At 45.8% G+C, this 24843-nt stretch overlaps 1 protein-coding gene across 1 annotated transcript in view; it reads right to left on the minus strand.

Annotated features, from left to right (window-relative positions):
- Positions 1 to 715: 715 nt before the first annotated feature.
- map2k2a (mitogen-activated protein kinase kinase 2a) overlaps positions 716 to 24843 on the minus strand; it is a 91951-nt gene continuing 67823 nt past the window's right edge. The window contains exons 9-11 of the mRNA XM_048559713.2: positions 14584 to 14645; positions 7989 to 8034; positions 716 to 4185 (exon numbers count right to left, since the gene is read on the minus strand). Of these exons, the coding sequence (XP_048415670.1) occupies positions 4075 to 4185; positions 7989 to 8034; positions 14584 to 14645 (219 nt within the window). The 3' untranslated portion in view covers positions 716 to 4074. The remainder of the gene's footprint in view (positions 4186 to 7988; positions 8035 to 14583; positions 14646 to 24843) is intronic.

The following is a 24843-nucleotide window of genomic DNA, read 5'->3' on the forward strand; positions in this document are numbered from 1 at the left end:
AAAAAGCTGGGAGAAATATGAATTTTGATACATACAGCATTCCCACACTTTAAAATTTACTCTGAGTTAAGTGGGTATTTGTTCCCATTCATATCTGCCTTTAACTGAGTGGTTTGCTCACCCATTTCAGCAAGCAGTTAAGATTTAACTATGTTGTCATGAGTCTGGAGTCACGTATAGTTCACACTACATAAAGATGGACATTTCCTTCCCTAATGGGCATTAGTGAATTAGATGGTGTTTTATGACAAATGATGCTAGTTTCATAGTTCACAATTACTGAGATTAACTTTGTGTTCTAGATTTAATTGATGAACTGACCTCACCGTTCTAAGAATGAACCTTTGGATTGCTGGATCCTGTGACATTACTAGCAGGTAAGACACTGTCATTAAAGGTGTGGCAAGGAAATAATGAGTGCAAATTTAATTAGATTGGTTAATCATATGGACTACTGTATTTATACAATATAAAAAAGCTCCCCAATTTACTGTAAAGTGCCATTTATTGACAAATGTTTTTGTTTGAGTTAAAAATACGCACCAACAGAACGCTTACAAGTGCAAGCGTGTCAGCTCCACCAGACCAAGGTCATTCCTATTGAAAGCAGTCCACCATCACACAAGATCTGCATTAATCTTCAAAATAAAGAGAAAGTCTCTTTCCTCAGTTCACACACTAGACAAAATGGTACAGTTGCTAATTCACACACAACAATTGTCACTTCAGTTTTAATAACTTTTTGCAACAAATGATTAAATTATACATTCAGTCCACATCATTTGCTTGGCAAAATCTTAAGAAAAAAAAGCTAAAAACAATCAGAATAGAACTCGTGCTACTGGTGATTATTTTTTGTAAGAAGCCAAATCTATTTTGCACATCACAAAGTGACACTGTTTTTAAAAAGAGCTAACCACAACCAGTAGCACAAGATGCCCACAGGCTTCACAAAAGGGAACAAGTGCATGAACACAACATTATAAACCCGATACAGTGACATACACCAATATGCACCAGTGCCTTAACAGTAACAGCTTACATGTATCTTTTATTTAATGGCATAGGCATGGGCAATCCATAGACAACTATACGGAGCACAACACAAAGAAGTGATATCCCAGCACAAAACTCAACTCCGTTATTCTAATCACAGTGCGTTTCTTTTACCTTCGACGCCTCAGTAGATCGAACTTATTTTTTTAAATTAAGTTCATTATTTTCCCCCAGGCACTTTGAAACAGATTCATAATCCCCGAGAAGTACATTTAGGGTTCAGTTTGCCTCAAAAGCACTTGGCCCGCTGTACAGTTCAGTCACAAAATTGTTAAGCGAGACACAACCTACAAGTAATTTTGAGAGTAGTTTTTCTTTGAAGTGTGTGAAAGATTCTAAGAACTTGGCATTTTTTGTTTCACAACTGACTTCATTCAGCCCAAGTTGAAAACAGAATATTAATATGATTCAGAATCATGAAAAGTAATGTGTTCTAGTTAAAAGAATGAAACTAGAGAAGGTATACTCCAATAGGCATAATGGCCCATAAAACTAAAGGGTTTGGGTATCAGCATTACTCCCATTGCTTGGAATTTTCCATCTATACAATTCTTGCCCAGTGTTAAGAGTTGACTTTTCTTCCTGTAAGTGGTGATAATTGTATGCATTACTTTGGTTGACTGGCCCCTTGGAGTGCTTAGGAGTTAAAATGGTCACTACTTGGCCAATTATATTGCATCTGCAAAATTGTTAATTAACAAGCTATTGGGTCTACAGCGACCAACAAGAATATTCTTGAACCAAACTGAGCACCACAAGTGCACAACTCTAAGCAGCACTAAATTGTGAATCATATACTTCACAAACAAACTAGATTTTGTCTCATTTAGGAGATTTCAGATTAATACAGTACATAAAACTATAAGAAGGATTTACCGTAGTAAGCCTGAAAACCAGCAGACAGGTTTCTTGACTAGGGGCTGAAGTAAATGCTGCAAGTCAGGGGAACGTCACAGTATGTTTTACACAATTTACCCGCAATGGTAACAGACTATTTGGAAAGCCAGTGCTCGCAAAGATCAAACCCCTATTCTTCAGAAGCAAACTCTTCCCTGGCTTACAAACCATATCTTGCAGTGAAGCAGCAAATTAAAAGCATTTTAAAAAGTGAACTAAACATCAGAATTAAGAACAGAAACACAAGTAAAACTTTTTTTTTGCTTTTTGTACAAAAACTAGGAAGCCTAAACATTTTACAACTCAGGAAAAACAGGTTGGATCGAAAAAGAAAACAGTGCCTTCCTTTAGCTGATTTCAGAAACTGAATTCCCCACAAACTGCTTTCAAACTCAACATGACTAAATGGTCAGGAGAACCAAGTGCCACATTAAAGAGGAGGACAAAATCAAATTTAATTGACTGTATTTCCATGATTGCAAATCCTTTGCAAATTTGTTTTAAACCTGTCTAACCAGTTTAGCACTATCAAATCTTTCACTGCTCTTTGCTGCAGATACTGCAATCACAATGTGCAAAGTGGGTGAATTGTTGTGGAGAAGGATCAAAATTCTGATTCAAAACTCACCAATAATCTCTCAGCCAACTCAGAACTGTCAGAAGAAAGTGAATTCATCAGCCACTTAAAACTAATTCCAATTTTTTATAGGATTAGTGGAATCGTTGAAAGTAGTAAACGAAAGTGCTGAATAGTACAACAATGAAATATGCAGGGTGACCCTGACACTTCCAAGTTACTACAAAGTAAAAGGAAGTCTTTTTGAAGTCCATTTTGAAAAATTAAACTAGTTGCAGAAAAGGGATTGGCACTCCTACTCACTCTAGCCAATTACTAACCCCACACCAATAATCCCAAGGGACTGGTACTCCTACCCTTTCAAGTGCATTATTGAATTACTCTTGTAATGCCAAGAAATTGTAATTGTATTCACTCTGTTGCCTACCTGGAAACACCTATAAATCTTCAGATGTTTTAATGGAGAATGAATGCCCAAAGCTGGTCACTGATTAATATAGCAGAAGAGTCATTCTGGTGAACTGCCACTTACTTAGTTCAATACTTTAAACTGCCAGAATAATACCAATGATTCCATTTGGATAAAAACCACAAGGCACCCTTATTAAACATGTAAAAGAGAAACACAGTTAAGGTAATATCTTCTTTAAATATAGCATGCACCTTTTTACTGAACAAAATATCCACCCATGGTCAGTCATGCATTTGAGAAATTTGCTCCAACAAAAGACATTTCAGTCATTTAAACAAAAACACACAGGTGCCCACTATGGCAGCTCCCTTCAAATGTGTCTGTGGAAGTGATGTGAGAAAAACACAAAACAAGGAATTGAATTACTCAGTGGCTTGATTATGGATGAATGCGTGACTACAGGAACCAATAATCTGAAAATATCAGCTAACTTAAAGATACTCATCTGCTTAAAACTTTAATTAATTAGGTATCCACAGGGGTCTCAAGTGTAAGAACAATTGGAATAAATTTGGCTTACACAGACTTTACCTGGAATGACAACCTAGCCGTTACTTAGAGCTTTGAATAATTTTGACTGTGCCACTTCAATTTACATCCCTTTGTGAAAATAAAATCATATGGCATTACTCTGGTAAGCATTTTGAACAAAACAAAAAGCTGAAAGAAAAGTTTAACTGTCCCGCAGAGCACCTGTGACAGAAACGTGACATAGATCTGTGAAGTTAATCATTGCACTTTGGCAGTGAAAAATTGCCCCTCTTGACCGAAAGGCAAGTCGTTGCTGAGTATAAATCACCATACCTTTAACATCACTGGTGTTGACACTAAGGAGGGAGGAAAGAGCCCAACCCAAAAGAATAATTCACCAGCTAAAGAAAGACAATGCTTTTTCAAAAAAAAAATCTGCCAATGCTGCCTTGATGCAAAACTCCTCACTTAGTTTCTGAATGCAGGGAGAGTCCCAATTGATGCCACAGTCACATCAGTAGTGGTTGATAGACAACAGCAGAGAAGGACAGGAGCTGTGCAAAGGGTGGGGTTGGGGGAAAAGAGGGATGTTGGCTGTTCCTCACACAGCGGTGCGTGTTGGAGTGCTGGGCTGGTTCAGCCCCATAATTTTACACAGCCAGCCAGCAAAGTCCACCTCCTCCTCTTCAGATCGTTTGATGAATGAGTGGCTCTGTGAAAGAGCAAGAAACTAGAGTTAACGTTTCGTAGGGATGCAGTCAAATGCTCAAGCTGTTCAACAAGTCCTTCAAATGGTGTAGTTAGCTCTCAAACAAAGACGGGAGTAAAAAATAATTGCACTGACTGTCTTACCAAGGTTATAGAAATAAGACACAGGACAGAGATGCATTAACTTTGACTGGAATACTTTACTTAATGAGAGTTTTACTCTTTTGCAAAATCTTGGAAACATAGTATTGAACAGCAATTAGTGCAGTTGATCCCTGCTGCAATTTTACAATCAGAATTATAAATTCAGTATACTACATTGGAGCACTTGTTATTCTCTAACCTCAAAATAGTCATTGTTTGGAGATTAAATAAAAGTTGGACTAAAAAGAGGTATTCTACTATGCAAGAGTAGCAACAACAAATTCACATTCTGACAAATGTGTTTTAATATTTTTAATGCATTTTCTCTGCCAATGTAATTAACCTTAATCTCAATGATTATTGATTAATGTTCATTGAAGTACTGAAATAGGAACAATTGCCCTTCAAAACAATGAATACTTTCAATTTCTGTAAGGAAAAAAAAGTGTAAACGCATTTTAAAAAAATTGGTAAAAGTCAGGCCTTGTCATTTAAAAATTTCATTTTCTGCCACGTGCATATGGACCACATAGCCAATAAAATGGGGAGACTGCAAGGTACTAGGATTAGTTTTTTTAAAAAATCTTTGTCCCTGAAGACTAACACACAGACATAATGAGCTGAATGACAATAACCTGAAATATAGTCTGGGATTTCACCTATGCTATTTCTCAGGGGGAATAGAGACCTAATATTCAAATAGATTTAGGTTTGGCTTCCATACTAGACAATTTACAAATTAAAAACCACTGATTTGCACATCTCCTTACTTGTCCTTGATACAAGAACAAAACACATTTGAGTTCAACACATCAAAATTAACGTTGACACTTCTCATGACAATAATATAAAGGATTTAGGTTTAGCCACACGGTTACCTGACTGATTATGCATTGACAATTGTGCAATGCCCTACTTTTGCTGCAACCTCCCCATTCTTTGAGCAGTAAACCCCACCTGTCAAAGCATGAGCCCGGGCCTGGTTGCACAACAATGAAAATCCCTTGAAAATCAAGGCACTGGATTTGGGCTTTAATCTTACGTAGAATGAATATTATATACACCATGAGAATATTGCGTATTTCTTTTTACCCAGTGAACAGCAAAATCGAATACATCTTTTCTAAATCTTAGATCTAGCAAAGAGAACTCTTGACTGGAACATTACTGATACATAGTTGAAAGGAGGGTAGGTATCAAAGCTCAATAATCCCGATCACAGGGTTTTCAGAAGAGATAATGGTGGTGCTGTGGAAATAAGAAACGGTGGCTGCAATATTGATTAAAGAAAAAGTTGTTGGCGAGAAGGATGGTACAGCAGGTCAGAGCCTTACCAAATGAGGTAGTTTGGGCTGAAATGAAGCACATAAAGAGGCAACCATACGACTAATATAGTTACTACAGATCCCCAAACAATCAGATGGAGATAGGAGAATTTGTGACAAATCTCAGAGAAGGGCAAGAACGAGAGAGAGTAAGAGTCTGGGATTTCAGCTATGCTAATACTAACTGGGATAGAATTAGTATGAAGGCATGGGAGCAGCAGTTTTAAAATTCATTCAGGATTACTCTTTTAAAGCGAGAATACAGCAGGTCCAAGAAGGGGGCAATGTGAGACTTGGTTCTAAGCAATTTCACAAGGTGGTTTGGGAAGGGTCAAGTTGGGAAAGACTTTGGTGAAAGTGGTCATAGTTTAATTGACTTCGAGGACTTAGAACAAAAGACAGACAGAACAGGAACAAAAGTAATCAAAATGAAATTAGGCTTTTAATTTTACAAAGCTGAGGTGTGATATAATTAAACCTGAACGAGAAACAACTACTTGAATATGCATCCCATAATCTTGGAAAGAGTTGAGGTTATGTACTTTTAGGAAGACTAGACGCATAGACTATTTTCTAAGTAGGGAAAGACTTTGGAGATCTGGGGCACAAAGGAACTTTGAAGTCCTAGTTCAGAATCCTCTTAATGTTAACATGTAGGTTCAAATGGCTGTTAGGAAGGCAAAAACAAGTCTCCCCCATCACTGAATGTTATGACCATGGGCACTAAATGAATTTCTAGAATGTTTGGTAAAGTATTTTGAATCAAACTTACCCAAGATAAATGAATATGACACTGCAGCAAGAAATGTATATAATTTTCTACTCTGGCTGATCTTTCATAATTTAGTGGGGATTCATAACCATTGCTTCAGTTAAGTTACATGTATTCCAGTCAAGGTTAATGCTGGTTATCAGTTTGTCGAATAATTAAGTAAAAGTGGATCGATAAATAGTGACATTTTGAAGGTTGAAAACATTTCAAAGAGCTCTCAGTTCAGCTTTTATCAAAAGAACGGAAAATAAATTACAGGGATTTTAACTCTGATACATTTATTCCTCAGATCTGGAGAGTCATCGTGTCGGATTCAAACGTTAACATTGTTTGTCACGCCAGAGGTGATGCTGCAGCCCTGCAGGGTTTCCCCAGAATTTTCGCTTTTCCTTTCAAATTTCCAGCATCCACAGTATTTCACCTTTATGCACTTATTTGTCTTTGTCTAGGGTCCTAGAATAAACTCTGGGCATCAGTCAGCAATAGTGTAAGCCACAGTATTCCTGTAGACATATGCTTCACTTACCCAAATAAAATGTTGCTTTTAAATGCTTTCACAATTCTAGTGAAGTGTCAAACAATGGACTAATTGTGGCATGTTCACCTGAGAATAATACTTCATTTACAGTTATAATGAGCTAGACTGGACAGAAGTTGTAACTTTGGTGTTGATTTGACTTTAGTAAATCTGAAAGCTTGTTGGCAGATTTTTTTTTAAGATATCACAAGTATAGCAAACTCAAAGAAGAAACAAGTAAGACAAATCTCAATGAAAGTGTGAATAGCCTATTACACTCTTTTAGTAGCCACAGATTTCATTATGTTACACAGTGAATGAAAACCCAAGACAATTTCAGTTATATGGTGTAATAATCCTCAAAACACAAACTGAAGTTAAACTTGAAACACAGGAAAAAAAAAGGAACTGCCAGTTAAGTCTGAAGAAGCCTTTTGATCACAAATCAAAAAGGATTTAATGAAGTGCAATATACTGGACTAATCTTTAATCAATAGACCTGCATTTTTCCTGACGGAGATCATTTGAAATTGAAGAATTTAGCACTGTTACTGACTGCTCAGAATTAGAACAGCGTCAACGGATTTTAAAATGTGCTGATTAACTCTCCAAAATAACCTAAGGCTGTCAAAACGAAATGACCATTGGTTTGGTAATTTGGTTCTCTACTATTCTGGAAATCAGAGAAAAATCAATAGGGAACCCAGGAGAAATATTTTCAGTCAGCAATTAGACTATGAAATTTGCTGTCACGCAAAGTACGAGATGTATTTAAGGGAAACCGAAGGGAGAAGAGAACAGCAAAGCTATACTGAGATTATTAGATGAAGTAGGGTATGCAGCACTAACACCTGCAAAGGTTGGTCAGGCCAAATGGCCTATTTCAGGATTGTAAATTTTACACACAAAGTCTCAATAATTCTGCAGAGGGGGGAACCTGAGTGCCTTGTCAAGCAGAATAATTACGTTGGCAAGAATGCCAACCATTAAAATGCTACAAAGTAAATGTAAATCAATAATCAAAGGTCTGATGGAAGGTTTTCACTCACCATAAGTAGTTTCAAGTCTGCTCGGTCAGCTGGATTCTTGAATAAGCTGCAGTTAACAATTTTAATTAGTAAAACATTTCAGTAGTTTACATTGTTGAAACTTGCCAAATCAAGATCAGAATTCTTCAGTTACATAGCTACACAAATATATTCATAGCCAATCATTTTCTTATGATATAACTATTTTATATATTGTATGCAACTATAACACAAAATCTCTGTACGTGTGCAGAGCCTGCACCATTCTCACAGACACAGAACATTAACATTTAAAACAAGAGCAAATTCTATATTTAAAAATTCTACTTCACAACAAAACACACTAAAACATTTGACAAACTTAACATATAACAAAAATATTTCTTAAGATTTCTTATTGTGAAAACCTTGACTAACTGTAGACTGCTGGGCTCACTATCAACAAGCGTCAGCCTTGTCTGTATTACCTCAAAATAACAGTTTACCTACAGGACAACATACCAAAACGTAACTTAAGTTAGCGCCAAACTTCCAGTTGAAAATAAGGTCCTAAAACCCAGCAGAACCACAGGCACTTCTGATACTAAACAGTATGATTAACAACAATTTGCATCTATATAATGCCTATGGTGTAGTAAAATAAGCCAACATTTATCCTTTTACAAGCACAATCAACAGATTGGTTCATGCTGGAATAGAGTTTATGGATGACAATTACCTTCCTTTACCATAGCCAAGTGGTTGTTATTTATGTCTAGAAAACTATTTGCCATGGCCAAGTCTATCCCGATGATACTTTCATATTGTGTGAGGGTACTTCAAACAGAGACCAAAGAAGAACTATGACTGATCAGATTTCCCTACTCTTGGCCTGGATGAGTGGTTAAGCTTCACAAGAAACTTAGAAATGTCACTTGGGTCAGATGCCCATTGGTGGTAGTAGCACTGAACCCAAGTAAAGGTTCCATAGCTTTAGGAGAGGGGGGCAGAGGTGGGGCCAGTGGCATAATTTTCAGTTATCTTCTGTACCTTACACAGATGCTAATTATAGGCCACAATGTAAGGTACTAAAAATACATGAAATCCAAGGTCAACTTCACAAAAATACCAGTGCACTTGGAAGCTGGAAGATGTTGCTTGACCTTGTATGCAGTTTTATTCGCCCAGGCCCGTTCGACAAGAATAAACAGAAGACAACCACCGCATCCAACCTGTATGCAATACAGAAGCTAACAATTGCACACATCAAGAGCTGATTACATTCACGACACTTGAGTTTGAATACTGTTTTAAATTTAAGTGAATGTGGACTACAAAGATCATAGAATAGGGGAAGAAAATAGTTAATTGCTTAGAAGTAACTTCCTTGAACTTATATATTCTACTTGTATTATGGGGAATGGAGGGGGGATGGGTAAGCACCCTGGTCACAGCAGAAAACCAGATGGAAGCTGTTTATTCCAGGTCAGAGTGCTAACAACATCAAAAAGATTCCTGATTCAGATGAGGACTACCATAGAACAACAGAAAAGTACAGCACAGTACAGGTCGTTCAGCCCACGATGTTGTGCCGTGGAATAATCCTAATCCAAAAATAAAATAACCTAACCTACATTCCCCTCAATTCACTGCTGTCCATGTGCATGTCCAGCAGTTGCTTAAATGTCACTAATGACTCCGCTTCCACGGCAACCACTGGCAAAGTATTCCATGCGCTCACAACTCTCTGGGTGAAGAACCTCCCTCTGACGTCTCCTCTATACCTTCCTCTTAACACCTTAAAACTATGACCCCTCGTGGCAGTCAATCCTGCCCTGGGGAAAAGTACCATCTTCAACTTTATCACCAATAACTTTTTGCTCCTCAGAATTTGCTCCGATTGCACACAGCACATATAGAAAAACAATAATCTACTTACCTGCATACGAGAATTCGATAGCAAAGAAAATAAATACATTTGGCCTTTGTTCTGGCTCTGAGTTTTCATTTTCCATTTCCTTGTGACATTTTTCTTTTCAAATTCTCTATTTTAAGACTATATTCTAGACTCTCTAAGTCTGCTCTCTTAAAAATATCATTGTTGTCCCCTTTTTCAGGGAGTCCGAGTCTTAACAAGACTCACCCCCACCAAAAAAGGTTTTTCTTTAACATTTATCTTCAGTTTCTGAAAGGTACCCCCTTCGTTACTGACCCAAAGTTACTCCCTGTTATTCCTATCAAAACCCTATAATAATTTTGAGCGTCAAATTTCAAACACTGAGCCCATGGAACATACTGAATTTAATTAAATGGCTAACATTATTGCAGACAGCCTGGAATAAGTCCGATTAAACACTCATGCATGCCAGCAAACCAAACCACAATAATCAGGCCATAGCTTTATTCATTCCCAAGTGGATTGGGTCAGGTTTGGCTTAACACAAAGTTCAGATTTAATTACTAGGAGGAAGGCTCCAAAGGCATTGACTGGTAAAGTCAAAATGTAGAAGGTGCAGAATTGAAAATCCAAGGAGGGGATTGCATTTAATTATTGAAATATAAACAAAGGCAATACAACCAAGAGGCCAGTGTAAACTATATATCCTCAACACTGACTGTTTATAGACACATAGCTGTAATTCGATGCTATGCAGCATGAAACAACATTAAAAAATGCTCTAGGAACTGTAATCATGTTCTGCAGGATGACTACAAGTACAAACTGCATTATCAAAGGGAGACTGCCTTCTATGGTGCTCATTTTAAAATGGGGAAAAATAATCTTATAGAAGACTAGGTATTGATCACCAAATGTTCATTGTATCAATTGCTTGCTTAAATCAATACAATAGCATGAAGAGATGCTTGCGACCTGACAGCACATCAAGACGACACTTTGTGAATGTCCTGAGCACAAATGTGGCTCGTAAAGGAAGGAACTGCTTTGTCCTATGAATTAGTCTATTGAATATTAAATAGGTTAAAATTTAAAATGATTAGTCACACCAAAAGAAGTCTTCATCAGGTGTAATTTTTTTGAAGATGCTGTACAATTGAATTGCTGAAATTAAACTATTGCATAAAATGATGCAGCTGAAGCTTCAGAGTTGGACAGCAATGTACTAAATCTTTAGAGAGCATTAATAGTAAAACAAATCCTTTTCATTCTTGGTTTCCTGATACTTGTTTGAGCTTGCAAAATATTCTGATTTCTACTAGCAACCTCAGTTTCAAGCTCCATTAATTATAATATGCCTTAATGTTCAAAAATCCTCCTGAAAGTGACGTGTGCTCACGAGCACTCTGCATGTTATTCCACAACGAAGAATTTTAAAATTGATAACAAGCCTTCACTATTTGTTATTCTTTGACAGGAGTGTGTTTCTGGCTAGGCCAGCATTTGTTGCCTTGCCCTCATCACAAATGAGAACATTTAGATTCAGATGAACAGATCATTTGATCCCTTAACCTGGCCTGCCATTTGACAATATCGTTACTGATCATACTGTGGCCTCTACTTTCCTGTCCTCATTCAATGCCCTTTGACTCCCTTGGTAATCAAGCAACTGTCTAATTTGGTTTTAAAAATATTCATTAATGCTCTGCTCCCTGTAAACAGAATTCTACCGATGAAAGATTCACAAAGAAAAAGACAACTTCTTCATCACAGTCTTAAATCGAAGACTGCTTTTGACAGCAGGATTACATTGGACAAGGCAGCTTTGGCCCATTGTGCCTGCATTTGCTGTTATCCAATGCTAGTTTCCTGCTATTTCATCTCCACATACACCATTAAGGCCACCACTGACTTAGCAGACCACTAGGCGGCTGCTCTCATTACAGGGAGATGACTAGTATTAACGCCCTTGTTCATACCTCAATTGAATCTGCCTCATCCACACTTCAGGCAGTACATTCCATACCCTAACTATGCACTGTGTGACGAGGTCTTTTCTTACAACATCCCACCTGGTACATCTCTTTAAATCTATACCCTCTTTTCGTATCTTTTACCAGCAAAAATAGCTTCACCCTACCTACTCTATCCGGCCCACTAATGATTTTGAAAACCTCAAATGAGATTTGCTCTCAGCCTTCTTCTTTCCAGGGAGATGAGTCACAACTCCTTCAATGTATCATTATAACTGATGTTTCGCATTACTGGAACCATTGTAGTGAATCACTTCTGCACTTTCTCTAATGCATTCACATCTTTCCTTATCAGGTGGCACTGTACACACTCCAGCTGAGGGTGACAAGTATCCTGTGCAAGTTCAACAACACTGCCTTGCTCTTGAATTCCATGCCTCTATTAATAAAACCAAGAATACTATATTATTAACTGGTCTCTCCATCTGTCGTTCCACCTTCAATGATCTGTAAACATATACATCCAGGAGCCTTCTCTCCTGCATCCCCCTTTAGAATTGCACAGCTTATTTTATACTGTCTTTCAATGCTATTCTGACTAAAAAGTGCATCACCTCACACTTCTCTGCATTGAACCTCATCAGCCAACTCCAACTTGTCAGTGTTCTTTTGGAGTTCCACATTGATCTTCGCTAAGTTTACAAATCTTTCAAGCTTTGTGTTATCTGCAGGGAATTGGAAATTGGCGTCTGCACACCATGGCCCAGATCATCAGTATATGCCAAGAAAAGCAACAGTCCCAATACTGATCCCCGATCCGCAAACATTCTTCCAGTCCAAAAACCATTCATTGAACACTACTCTCCATTTCCTATCACTCAACCAATTTCCTATTTACATTGCAACTGTCCTTTTCACATCATGACTTAAACTTCCATAGTGGGGCATTTATGCAAATAGCTTCTGGAAATCCATGTATACATGCCCATGAGCATTACTCTCAATCTTTTCTGTACCTGCTTTAAAAAAACTCCAACTAGTTAAATACCATTTTCCCTTTAGAAATCCATGCTGGATCTTCCTAATCAACCCACATTTCCTCATGTGACTACTGCTTTAATTCCAAATAACTTGCCAAAAATTTCCACACTACCAAAGTTAAAATAGCTGGTCTGTAATTACCAAGATTAGCCTTTTTTGAACAAGGTTGTAATGTTTGCAATTCCCCACTCTTCTGGCACCTTCCCAGCATTCAGGGAAGACTAAGAGATTGTGGTCAGTGTCTCCAAAATTTCTACCCTCATGCCCTTCAAAACTGCTGCATGCATCTCATCTGGTTGCAGTGCCTTGTTAACTATTAAGTGCCAACTATCCATCCAAGACTTCTTACTCATTAATTTTGATTCCTTCTAGTGACAGGGTTTCTTCCTCTGTCACCATGGCCTGGGCAGCATCTCCCCTTTAGTAAAGATAGCTACAAATTATTCATTTAATATTTCAGCCATGCCACCGCTTCTGCCCTATTGGGTGTCTGATCGGGCTTGGATGTTTGTTGTCAAAATGCACAAGTTCACATTTTTCCACATAAACTGCATCTGCTAAATTTTTTAACCACTCACTTGCGATCTGGAGTCCCTTCATCCAAGTCACTGACATAAATATTGTAAATTATACACAGTCTCCAATATTGATCCCCAAAGTACATCACTAGTTACAGCTTTCCAAACTGAAAAGGGCACATTTATTCTTACTTTCTGTTTCCAGTTAATGAAACCCCTCTATTCAGGCTAATGTAACTTACTCTATCAGCTCCTATTATGTGCTGTAACTTTTAAAGAGGCATCTTATTCAATGCCTTTTGAAAATTCAAACATCACATTAACAAGTTTTCCACTACTGCATTTCTTGCTATTTCAACATGATCTAATAAGTTAGTCAAACATGATCTCCCTTTCACATAGCCAGGCTGGATGTGCCCGAATGCTTTAAGATTTTCTAAACACCCTGCCGGAATCTGCTCAATAGTCTTCTAACATTTTTCCTGACAGACATTATGTCAACTGGCCCGTGGTTTCCATCTTTCTATTTTGCTCCTTCCTTGAACTATGAAGCTTGATTTGCTATGTTTTAATCTGATGGGACTTTTCCAAATAATTCCTTGGTAGTATAGAACTATACATTGCTAAGAGGAGACAGTCAGTCGGAGATTTTTAATCTTGTACTCATCAGGACTGAAATGCAAGAAACATCAACTTGGGCATCATGAGAAAAGAGGGCGTGAGCTTGCATCATGGTTGGCACAGAAATGTATCAGGAACTGCCGATTGTCGCTAATTAAAATCAGCCCAGGATTGCTCAAGGGGTTGCCAATAAGAGTGTAGCAGGGATTGGTAACTTCCATAAACCTTTCCTTCATTTAGAAAAAAATGTAAATTCTTTTTACCGAAAAAGAACAGGGTCTGGTACATGAATGCATTCGTTTCTACCAGGCACAAATGGATTTCAGTGAGCTCTATGTCATTTTAAATTGGTTTCCAGTGTATTACTTCAGAGTCTGGGTTATTTAGTCTATGTTGCCCAACAGGAGAATCAAATCTAATATGTGCTGAAGTTGCAGGCTTGAGGCGAGTAGGAGGGAAAGAAGCTGATGGCGTGCAATATGGCAGGGGTAAAAATAAAAGTCGGACAACTACCTCAGGATATCAAATATCCTTGTTGGACTATTTATGAGAAGACTAGTACTTTCACAGAGCACGTTGTCACTTACCATTTATTTACAAACTCTTGAAAGTCTTGTGTAAATACACCGATGGGGAGTTTAGGAGGAGGCTGGAAAAAATAAAGTAGCAAAATAGTCAGGAAATAATATGACTTTTCTCAGCACACCCTGCTGCCAGTTGGTCATATCTATTGTTTTTTACAAAATTGTTCATGTACATCTTCCAGACAGCACTAGTGATTGGTACTATTTCAAATCACACCGAGTCATAATTTGAAGTGATCACTTTTTTCTCCCAAACACAATTGTTTTTAAGACAACCGGCAGATGGACAGTGTAAACACTAACGTTAGTATTCCATCTGCAAGTCATTTACTAAAATTCAACTTCAATTTATAAAATGATGATTACATAAAAGTAACATCTTAAATAAGTAAATGCTAGCTGTAAGAACTTGATCAATGGGTTATAATTTAGAACTTAGAAAAGAGGTTGACTTAAGTAAAAATTTGTTGCTATTCTTAAAATGCAAACTTGGCAACTGTACTTCGAGCAGACACAAAGTGATGCCTTCCTGCTGTTTCAAAAAACTCAGTTTTGCTGAGCACTACATAATTCTAGATCAGTCAAAGCAGCTCAACTTAGAAAACATGGGACTGCCACTTCCTCAAAGCTCAATTCTTCTTGGCCATCATTTCTCTTTCAAGCACCAAGGAATTACCAAACCATTTCTCTTTATCTTTCTTAGAACTTTGTCATGTTCAAATGGCCGCTGCTCCTGATACAATCACTACAAAAATTTACACTTTAAACATTTCAGGGCAACAGAATGAAAGCAAGTGTTTCGTATAAATAACTAACCACGTATGAAGGGAGTGATCAATTTCACTGGAATTAAACCTTCAAAGGAATCCACCTAAACTTTAACTTGTTAGGTTAAAGCCACAGTGAAGCCATATGAACCAATCCACCACCTTATCCAGGCGGAATGTCTTCTTCTCATAGATCAATTAAGCACGATCTACAGCAGACAGGAAGTTATTCACATTGTTTGAGAACTGAAGGTTTTCAACCTACAAATACAAGGAATGCCTGATGATGACCTCAAGTTGCAATGTTTTTTCTGGTCTTTGGATATACAGAAAATAGTTAATGGAGTATACTTGAGTGCAATTTTCAATCACTATTTTGTGGCAGCTTGTACATATCAAGGGCAGCAGCCTGTTGACCTTAATGGTCAAAACTCTGACAGGTAAGCCAACGTGAAGTTACATATTCTTGAAGGAAGAGCAAAGATGTAATATAAACTGAAGGGTACAATTCTAAAGAGGGTGTAGCACGGAGGCACCGGTGTTTCAAAGGGCAAGAGTGGTGTCAGGGCAGTTTGAGAAAGGTTCAAAGGTACAGATTCTTGGGTTTTTTAATCAATGTACAAAGTAGAAAAGCATGAATGTTATGAAGAATCTTTATAAAACACCTGCTTAACTCTACTGGATTACTACGCCCAATGCGATGGCCCAGTGGTATTAACACTGGACGGTTAATTCAGAGACCCAGATAATGTTCTGGGGACCCGTGTTCAAATCCCGCCACAGCAGATGGTGGAATTTGAATTCAATAAAAATATCTGGAATTAAGAATCTAATGATGGCCATGAATCCATTGCCAATTGTTGGAAAAACCCATCTGGTTCACTAATGTCCTTTAGGGAAGGAAACTGGCATCCTTAGCTGGTCTGGCCTACATGTGACGCCAGACCCACAACTATGTGGTTGATTCTACTCTGCCCTCTGGGCAATTAGGGATGGGTAATAAATGCTGCCTGGCCAGCGATGCCCTCATCTGGTTAAAGAAAAAAAGGAAAATAAAGCTAAATTTAACACTTTAGGAAGCATGAAGGATTTAGAGAGGGTGCAGAATAAAAGAACGGCAGAAATGGGGGACTCTTCAAACACAAACATAGATAGGAGTAGCTGCAGTTATTTTTCTAAGATTTGAGGTCATCTATATCCTGAGAGTTCTAAAGAATAGCGAAAGAGAAAGCGTTCCCTTTGACAGGGGTCAGGAGCCAGAAGAGACAGATTAAAGAAAAAAAAAAGCTAAAGGAGACAGGAAAAGAATATCTCTTGTGCAGTGAGTAGTTAGGATCTGGTTAGACCGATTTCAGAATGGGAGGGAGGGAGAGAGAAAGGGGAGGGGGGGGGGGCGGCGGAGGGAGAGAGAAAGGGGGGGCGGAGAGAGAGACAGAGGGCGGAGAGAGAGAGAGAAAGAGAGACAGAGGGCGAGAGAGAGAGAAAGAGAGACAGAGGGCGAGAGAGAGAGACAGAGAGACAGAGGGCGAGAGAGAGAGACAGAGAGACAGAGGGCGAGAGAGAGAGACAGAGAGACAGAGGGCGAGAGAGAGAGACAGAGGGCGGAGAGAGAGACAGAGGGCGAGACAGAGAGACAGAGGGCGGAGAGAGAGACAGAGGGCGGAGAGAGAGACAGAGGGCGGAGAGAGAGACAGAGGGCGGAGAGAGAGACAGAGGGCGGAGAGAGAGACAGAGGGCGGAGAGAGAGACAGAGGGCGGAGAGAGAGACAGAGGGCGGAGAGAGAGACAGAGGGCGGAGAGAGAGACAGAGGGCGGAGAGAGAGACAGAGGGCGGAGAGAGAGACAGAGGGCGGAGAGAGAGACAGAGGGCGGAGAGAGAGACAGAGGGCGGAGAGAGAGACAGAGGGCGGAGAGAGAGACAGAGGGCGGAGAGAGAGACAGAGGGCGGAGAGAGAGACAGAGGGCGGAGAGAGAGACAGAGGGCGGAGAGAGAGACAGAGGGCGGAGAGAGAGACAGAGGGCGGAGAGAGAGACAGAGGGCGGAGAGAGAGACAGAGGGCGGAGAGAGAGACAGAGGGCGGAGAGAGAGACAGAGGGCGGAGAGAGAGACAGAGGGCGGAGAGAGAGACAGAGGGCGGAGAGAGAGACAGAGGGCGGAGAGAGAGACAGAGGGCGGAGAGAGAGACAGAGGGCGGAGAGAGAGACAGAGGGCGGAGAGAGAGACAGAGGGCGGAGAGAGAGACAGAGGGCGGAGAGAGAGACAGAGGGCGGAGAGAGAGACAGAGGGCGGAGAGAGAGACAGAGGGCGGAGAGAGAGACAGAGGGCGGAGAGAGAGACAGAGGGCGGAGAGAGAGACAGAGGGCGGAGAGAGAGACAGAGGGCGGAGAGAGAGACAGAGGGCGGAGAGAGAGACAGAGGGCGGAGAGAGAGACAGAGGGCGGAGAGAGAGACAGAGGGCGGAGAGAGAGACAGAGGGCGGAGAGAGAGACAGAGGGCGGAGAGAGAGACAGAGGGCGGAGAGAGAGACAGAGGGCGGAGAGAGAGACAGAGGGCGGAGAGAGAGACAGAGGGCGGAGAGAGAGACAGAGGGCGGAGAGAGAGACAGAGGGCGGAGAGAGAGACAGAGGGCGGAGAGAGAGACAGAGGGCGGAGAGAGAGACAGAGGGCGGAGAGAGAGACAGAGGGCGGAGAGAGAGACAGAGGGCGGAGAGAGAGACAGAGGGCGGAGAGAGAGACAGAGGGCGGAGAGAGAGACAGAGGGCGGAGAGAGAGACAGAGGGCGGAGAGAGAGACAGAGGGCGGAGAGAGAGACAGAGGGCGGAGAGAGAGACAGAGGGCGGAGAGAGAGACAGAGGGCGGAGAGAGAGACAGAGGGCGGAGAGAGAGACAGAGGGCGGAGAGAGAGACAGAGGGCGGAGAGAGAGACAGAGGGCGGAGAGAGAGACAGAGGGCGGAGAGAGAGACAGAGGGCGGAGAGAGAGACAGAGGGCGGAGAGAGAGACAGAGGGCGGAGAGAGAGACAGAGACAGAGGGCGGAGAGAGAGACAGAGACAGAGGGCGGAGAGAGAGAGACAGAGACAGAGGGCGGAGAGAGAGACAGAGACAGAGGGCGGAGAGAGAGACAGAGACAGAGGGCGGAGAGAGAGACAGAGACAGAGGGCGGAGAGAGAGAGAGAGACAGAGGGCGGAGAGAGAGAGAGACAGAGACAGAGGGCGGAGAGAGAGACAGAGACAGAGGGCGGAGAGAGAGACAGAGACAGAGGGCGGAGAGAGAGACAGAGACAGAGGGCGGAGAGAGAGACAGAGACAGAGGGCGGAGAGAGAGAGAGAGAGAGAGAGACAGAGACAGAGGGCGGAGAGAGAGACAGAGACAGAGACAGAGGGCGAGAGAGAGAAAGAGAGACAGAGGGCGAGAGAGAGAAAGAGAGACAGAGGGCGGAGAGAGAGACAGAGACAGAGGGCGGAGAGAGAGAGAGACAGAGGGCGGAGAGAGAGAGAGACAGAGACAGAGGGCGGAGAGAGAGAGAGACAGAGACAGAGGGCGAGAGAGAGAAAGAGAGACAGAGGGCGAGAGAGAGAAAGAGAGACAGAGGGCGAGAGAGAGAAAGAGAGACAGAGGGCGGAGAGAGAGACAGAGACAGAGGGCGGAGAGAGAGAGAGAGACAGAGGGCGGAGAGAGAGAGAGAGAGAGAGAGAGAGAGACAGAGACAGAGGGCGGAGAGAGAGACAGAGACAGAGGGCGGAGAGAGAGACAGAGACAGAGGGCGGAGAGAGAGACAGAGACAGAGGGCGGGGAGAGAGACAGAGACAGAGGGCGGGGAGAGAGAGAGACAGAGACAGAGACAGACGGCGGAGAGAGAGACAGAGACAGAGACAGAGGGTGAGAGAGAGAAAGAGACAGAGACAGAGGGCGGAGAGAGAGAGAGACAGAAACAGAGGGCGGAGAGAGAGAGAGAGACAGAGAGGGCGGAGAGAGAGAGAGAGAGAGACAGAGGGCGGAGAGAGAGAGAGAGACAGAGGGCGGAGAGAGAGAGAGACAGAGGGCGGAGAGAGAGAGAGAGAGACAGAGGGCGGAGAGAGAGAGAGACAGAGGGCGGAGAGAGAGAGAGACAGAGGGCGGAGGGAGAGAGAGACAGAGGGCGGAGGGAGAGAGAGACAGAGGGCGGAGAGAGAGAGAGACAGAGGGCGGAGAGAGAGAGAGACAGAGGGCGGAGAGAGAGAGAGAGAGACAGAGGGCGGAGAGAGAGAGAGACAGAGGGCGGAGAGAGAGAGAGAGAGACAGAGGGCGGAGAGAGAGAGAGAGAGACAGAGGGCGGAGAGAGAGAGAGACAGAGGGCGGAGAGAGAGAGAGACAGAGGGCGGAGAGAGAGAGAGAGAGACAGAGGGCGGAGAGAGAGAGAGAGAGACAGAGGGCGGAGGGAGAGAGAGAGAGAGACAGAGGGCGGAGGGAGAGAGAGACAGAGGGCGGAGAGAGAGAGAGACAGAGGGCGGAGAGAGAGAGAGACAGAGGGCGGAGAGAGAGAGAGACAGAGGGCGGAGGGAGAGAGAGAGAGAGACAGAGGGCGGAGAGAGAGAGAGACAGAGGGCGGAGAGAGAGAGAGACAGAGGGCGGAGAGAGAGAGAGACAGAGGGCGGAGAGAGAGAGAGACAGAGGGCGGAGAGAGAGAGAGACAGAGGGCGGAGAGAGAGAGAGACAGAGGGCGGAGGGAGAGAGAGACAGAGACAGAGGGCGGAGAGAGAGAGAGACAGAGGGCGGAGAGAGAGAGAGACAGAGGGCGGAGAGAGAGAGAGAGACAGAGGGCGGAGAGAGAGAGAGAGACAGAGGGCGGAGAGAGAGAGAGAGACAGAGGGCGGAGAGAGAGAGAGACAGAGACAGAGGGCGGAGAGAGAGAGAGAGAGACAGAGACAGAGGGCGGAGAGAGAGAGAGAGACAGAGGGCGGAGAGAGAGAGAGACAGAGGGCGGAGAGAGAGAGAGAGAGACAGAGGGCGGAGAGAGAGAGACAGAGGGCGGAGAGAGAGAGAGAGAGACAGAGGGCGGAGAGAGAGAGAGACAGAGACAGAGGGCGGAGAGAGAGAGAGAGACAGAGACAGAGGGCGGAGAGAGAGAGAGAGACAGAGACAGAGGGCGGAGAGAGAGAGAGAGAGAGACAGAGGGCGGAGGGAGAGAGACAGAGGGCGGAGGAAGAGAGAGACAGAGGGCGGAGGGAGAGAGAGAGACAGAGGGCGGAGGGAGAGAGAGAGAGGGCGGAGGGAGAGAGAGACAGAGGGCGGAGGGAGAGAGAGACAGAGGGCGGAGGGAGAGAGAGACAGAGGGCGGAGGGAGAGAGAGACAGAGGGCGGAGGGAGAGAGAGACAGAGGGCGGAGGGAGAGAGAGACAGAGGGCGGAGGGAGAGAGAGACAGAGGGCGGAGGGAGAGAGAGACAGAGGGCGGAGGGAGAGAGAGACAGAGGGCGGAGGGAGAGAGAGACAGAGGGCGGAGGGAGAGAGAGACAGAGGGCGGAGGGAGAGAGAGACAGAGGGCGGAGGGAGAGAGAGACAGAGGGCGGAGGGAGAGAGAGACAGAGGGCGGAGGGAGAGAGAGACAGAGGGCGGAGGGAGAGAGAGACAGAGGGCGGAGGGAGAGAGAGAGAGACAGAGGGCGGAGAGAGAGGGAGAGACAGAGGGCGGAGAGAGAGAGAGAGAGAGAGAGACAGAGGGCGGAGGGAGAGAGAGACAGAGGGCGGAGAGAGAGAGAGACAGAGGGCGGAGAGAGAGAGAGAGACAGAGGGTGGAGAGAGAGAGAGACAGAGGGCGGAGAGAGAGAGAGACAGAGGGCGGAGAGAGAGAGAGACAGAGGGCGGAGAGAGAGAGAGAGAGAGAGACAGAGGGCGGAGGGAGAGAGAGAGACAGAGGGCGGAGGGAGAGAGAGACAGAGGGCGGAGGGAGAGAGAGACAGAGGGCGGAGGGAGAGAGAGACAGAGGGCGGAGGGAGAGAGAGACAGAGGGCGGAGGGAGAGAGAGACAGAGGGCGGAGGGAGAGAGAGACAGAGACAGAGGGCGGAGGGAGAGAGAGACAGAGACAGAGGGCGGAGGGAGAGAGAGACAGAGACAGAGGGCGGAGGGAGAGAGAGAGACAGAGACAGAGGGCGGAGAGAGAGAGAGACAGAGGGCGGAGGGAGAGAGAGACAGAGGGCGGAGGGAGAGAGAGAGACAGAGGGCGGAGAGAGACAGACAGAGACAGAGGGCAGAGAGAGAGAGAGACAGAAACAGAGGGCGGAGAGAGAGAGAGAGACACAGAGGGCGGAGAGAGAGAGAGAGAGAGAGACAGAGGGCGGAGAGAGAGAGAGAGAGAGAGAGACAGAGGGCGGAGAGAGAGAGAGAGACAGAGGGCGGAGAGAGAGAGAGAGACAGAGGGCGGAGAGAGAGAGAGACAGAGGGCGGAGAGAGAGAGAGACAGAGGGCGGAGGGAGAGAGAGACAGAGGGCGGAGGGAGAGAGAGACAGAGGGCGGAGGGAGAGAGAGAGAGACAGAGGGCGGAGAGAGAGAGAGAGAGAGAGAGAGAGACAGAAGGCGGAGAGAGAGAGAGACAGAGGGCGGAGAGAGAGAGAGAGACAGAGGGCGGAGAGAGAGAGAGACAGAGGGCGGAGAGAGAGAGAGAGACAGAGGGCGGAGAGAGAGAGAGACAGAGGGCGGAGAGAGAGAGAGAGACAGAGACAGAGGGCGGAGAGAGAGAGAGAGACAGAGGGCGGAGGGAGAGAGAGACAGAGGGCGGAGGGAGAGAGAGACAGAGGGCGGAGGGAGAGAGAGACAGAGGGCGGAGGGGAGAGAGACAGAGGGCGGAGGGAGAGAGAGACAGAGGGCGGAGGGAGAGAGAGACAGAGGGCGGAGGAGAGAGAGACAGAGGGCGGAGGAGAGAGAGACAGAGACAGAGGGCGGGAGGGAGAGAGAGACAGAGACTGAGGGCGAGGGCGGAGAGAGAGAGAGAGACAGAGGGCGGAGGGAGAGAGAGACAGAGGGCGGAGGGAGAGAGAGAGACAGAGACAGAGGGCGGAGAGAGAGAGAGAGACAGAGGGCGGAGGGAGAGAGAGACAGAGGGCGGAGGGAGAGAGAGACAGAGGGCGGAGGAGAGAGAGACAGAGGGCGGAGGGAGAGAGAGACAGAGGGCGGAGGAGAGAGAGACAGAGGGCGGAGGAGAGAGAGACAGAGGCGGAGGGAGAGAGAGACAGAGGCGGAGGGAGAGAGAGACAGAGACAGAGGGCGGAGGGAGAGAGAGACAGAGACAGAGGGCGAGGGGAGAGAGAGAGACAGAGACAGAGGGCGGAGATGAGAGAGAGACAGAGGGCGGAGGGAGAGAGAGAGACAGAGGGCGGAGAGAGGACAGACAGAGACAGAGGGCAAGAGAGAGAGAGACAGAAACAGAGGGCGAGAGAGAGAGAGAGAGACACAGAGGGCGGAGAGAGAGAGAGAGAGAGAGACAGAGGGCGGAGAGAGAGAGAGAGAGAGAGAGACAGAGGGCGGAGAGAGAGAGAGACAGAGGGCGGAGAGAGAGAGAGAGACAGAGGGCGGAGACAGAGAGAGACAGAGGGCGGAGAGAGAGAGAGACAGGAGGGCGGAGAGAGAGAGAGACAGAGGGCGGAGGGAGAGAGAGACAGAGGGCGGAGGAGAGAGAGAGAGAGAGAGGGCGGAGAGAGAGGAGAGAGAGAGAGAGAGACAGAGGCGGAGAGAGAGAGAGACAGAGGGCGGAGATGAGAGAGAGAGACAGAGGCGGAGAGAGAGGAGACAGAGGGCGGAGAGAGAGACGAGAGACAGAGGGCGGAGAGAGAGAGAGACAGAGGGCGGAGAGAGAGAGAGACAGAGGGCGGAGAGAGAGAGAGACAGAGGGCGGAGAGAGAGAGAGACAGAGGGCGGAGAGAGGAGAGAGAGACAGAGACAGAGGGCGGAGAGAGAGAGAGAGACAGAGGGCGGAGGGAGAGAGAGACAGAGGGCGGAGGAGAGAGAGACAGAGGGCGGAGGGAGAGAGAGACAGAGGGCGGAGGGAGAGAGAGACAGAGGGCGGAGGGAGAGAGAGACAGAGGGCGGAGGGAGAGAGAGACAGAGGGCGGAGGGAGAGAGAGACAGAGGGCGGAGGGAGAGAGAGACAGAGGGCGGAGGGAGAGAGAGACAGAGGGCGGAGGGAGAGAGAGACAGAGGGCGGAGGGAGAGAGAGACAGAGGGCGGAGGGAGGAGAGAGAGACAGAGGGCGGAGGGAGAGGAGAGACAGAGACAGAGGGCGGAGGGAGAGAGAGACAGAGACAGAGGGCGGAGGGCGGAGAGAGAGAGAGAGACAGAGGGCGAGGGAGAGAGAGACAGAGGGCGGAGGGAGAGAGAGACAGAGGGCGGAGGAGAGAGAGACAGAGACAGAGGGCGGAGGGCCGAGAGAGACAGAGGGCGGAGGCGAGAGAGACAGAGGGCGGAGGGCGAGAGAGACAGAGGGCGGAGGGCGAGAGAGACAGAGGGCGGAGGCGAGAGAGACAGAGGGCGGAGGGGGCGAGAGAGACAGAGGGCGGAGGGCGAGAGAGACAGAGGGCGGAGGGCGAGAGAGACAGAGGGCGGAGGGCGAGAGAGACAGAGGGCGGAGGGCGAGGAGAGAGACAGAGGGCGGAGGGCGAGAGAGACAGAGGGCGGAGGGCGAGAGAGACAGAGGGCGGAGGGCGAGAGAGACAGAGGGCGGAGGGCGAGAGAGACAGAGGGCGGAGGGCGAGAGAGACAGAGGGCGGAGGGCGAGAGAGACAGAGGGGCGGGAGGGGCGAGAGAGACAGAGGGCGGAGGGCGAGAGAGACAGAGGGCGGAGGGCGAGAGAGACAGAGGGCGGAGGGCGAGAGAGACAGAGGGCGGAGGGCGAGAGAGACAGAGGGCGGAGGGCGAGAGAGACAGAGGGCGGAGGGCGAGAGAGACAAGAGGGCGGAGGGCGAGAGAGACAGAGGGCGGAGGGAGAGAGAGACAGAGGGCGGAGGAGAGAGAGACAGAGGGCGGAGGGAGAGAGAGACAGAGGGCGGAGGAGAGAGAGACAGAGGGCGGAGGGAGAGAGAGACAGAGGGCGGAGGGAGAGAGAGACAGAGGCGGAGGGAGAGAGAGACAGAGGGCGGAGGGAGAGAGAGACAGAGGGCGGAGGGAGAGAGAGACAGAGGGCGGAGGGAGAGAGAGGACAGAGGGCGGAGGGAGAGAGAGACAGAGGGCGGAGGGAGAGAGAGACAGAGGGCGGAGGGAAGAGAGAGACAGAGGGCGGGGGAGAGAGAGAGAGAGACAGAGGGCGGAGAGAGAGAGAGACAGAGGGCAGAGGGAGAGAGAGACAGAGACAGAGGGCGAGGAGAGAGAAGAGACAGAGACAGAGGCGGAGAGGAGAGAGAGACAGAGGCGGAGAGAGAGAGAGACAGAGGGCGGAGAGAGAGAGGAGACAGAGGGCGGAGAGAGAGAGAGAGACAGAGACAGAGACAGACGGCGGAGAGAGAGACAGAGACAGAGGGCGGAGAGAGAG

This window comes from Stegostoma tigrinum, chromosome 30 (assembly GCF_030684315.1).
Source record: "Stegostoma tigrinum isolate sSteTig4 chromosome 30, sSteTig4.hap1, whole genome shotgun sequence".
Taxonomy (NCBI): Eukaryota; Metazoa; Chordata; class Chondrichthyes; order Orectolobiformes; family Stegostomatidae; genus Stegostoma; species Stegostoma tigrinum.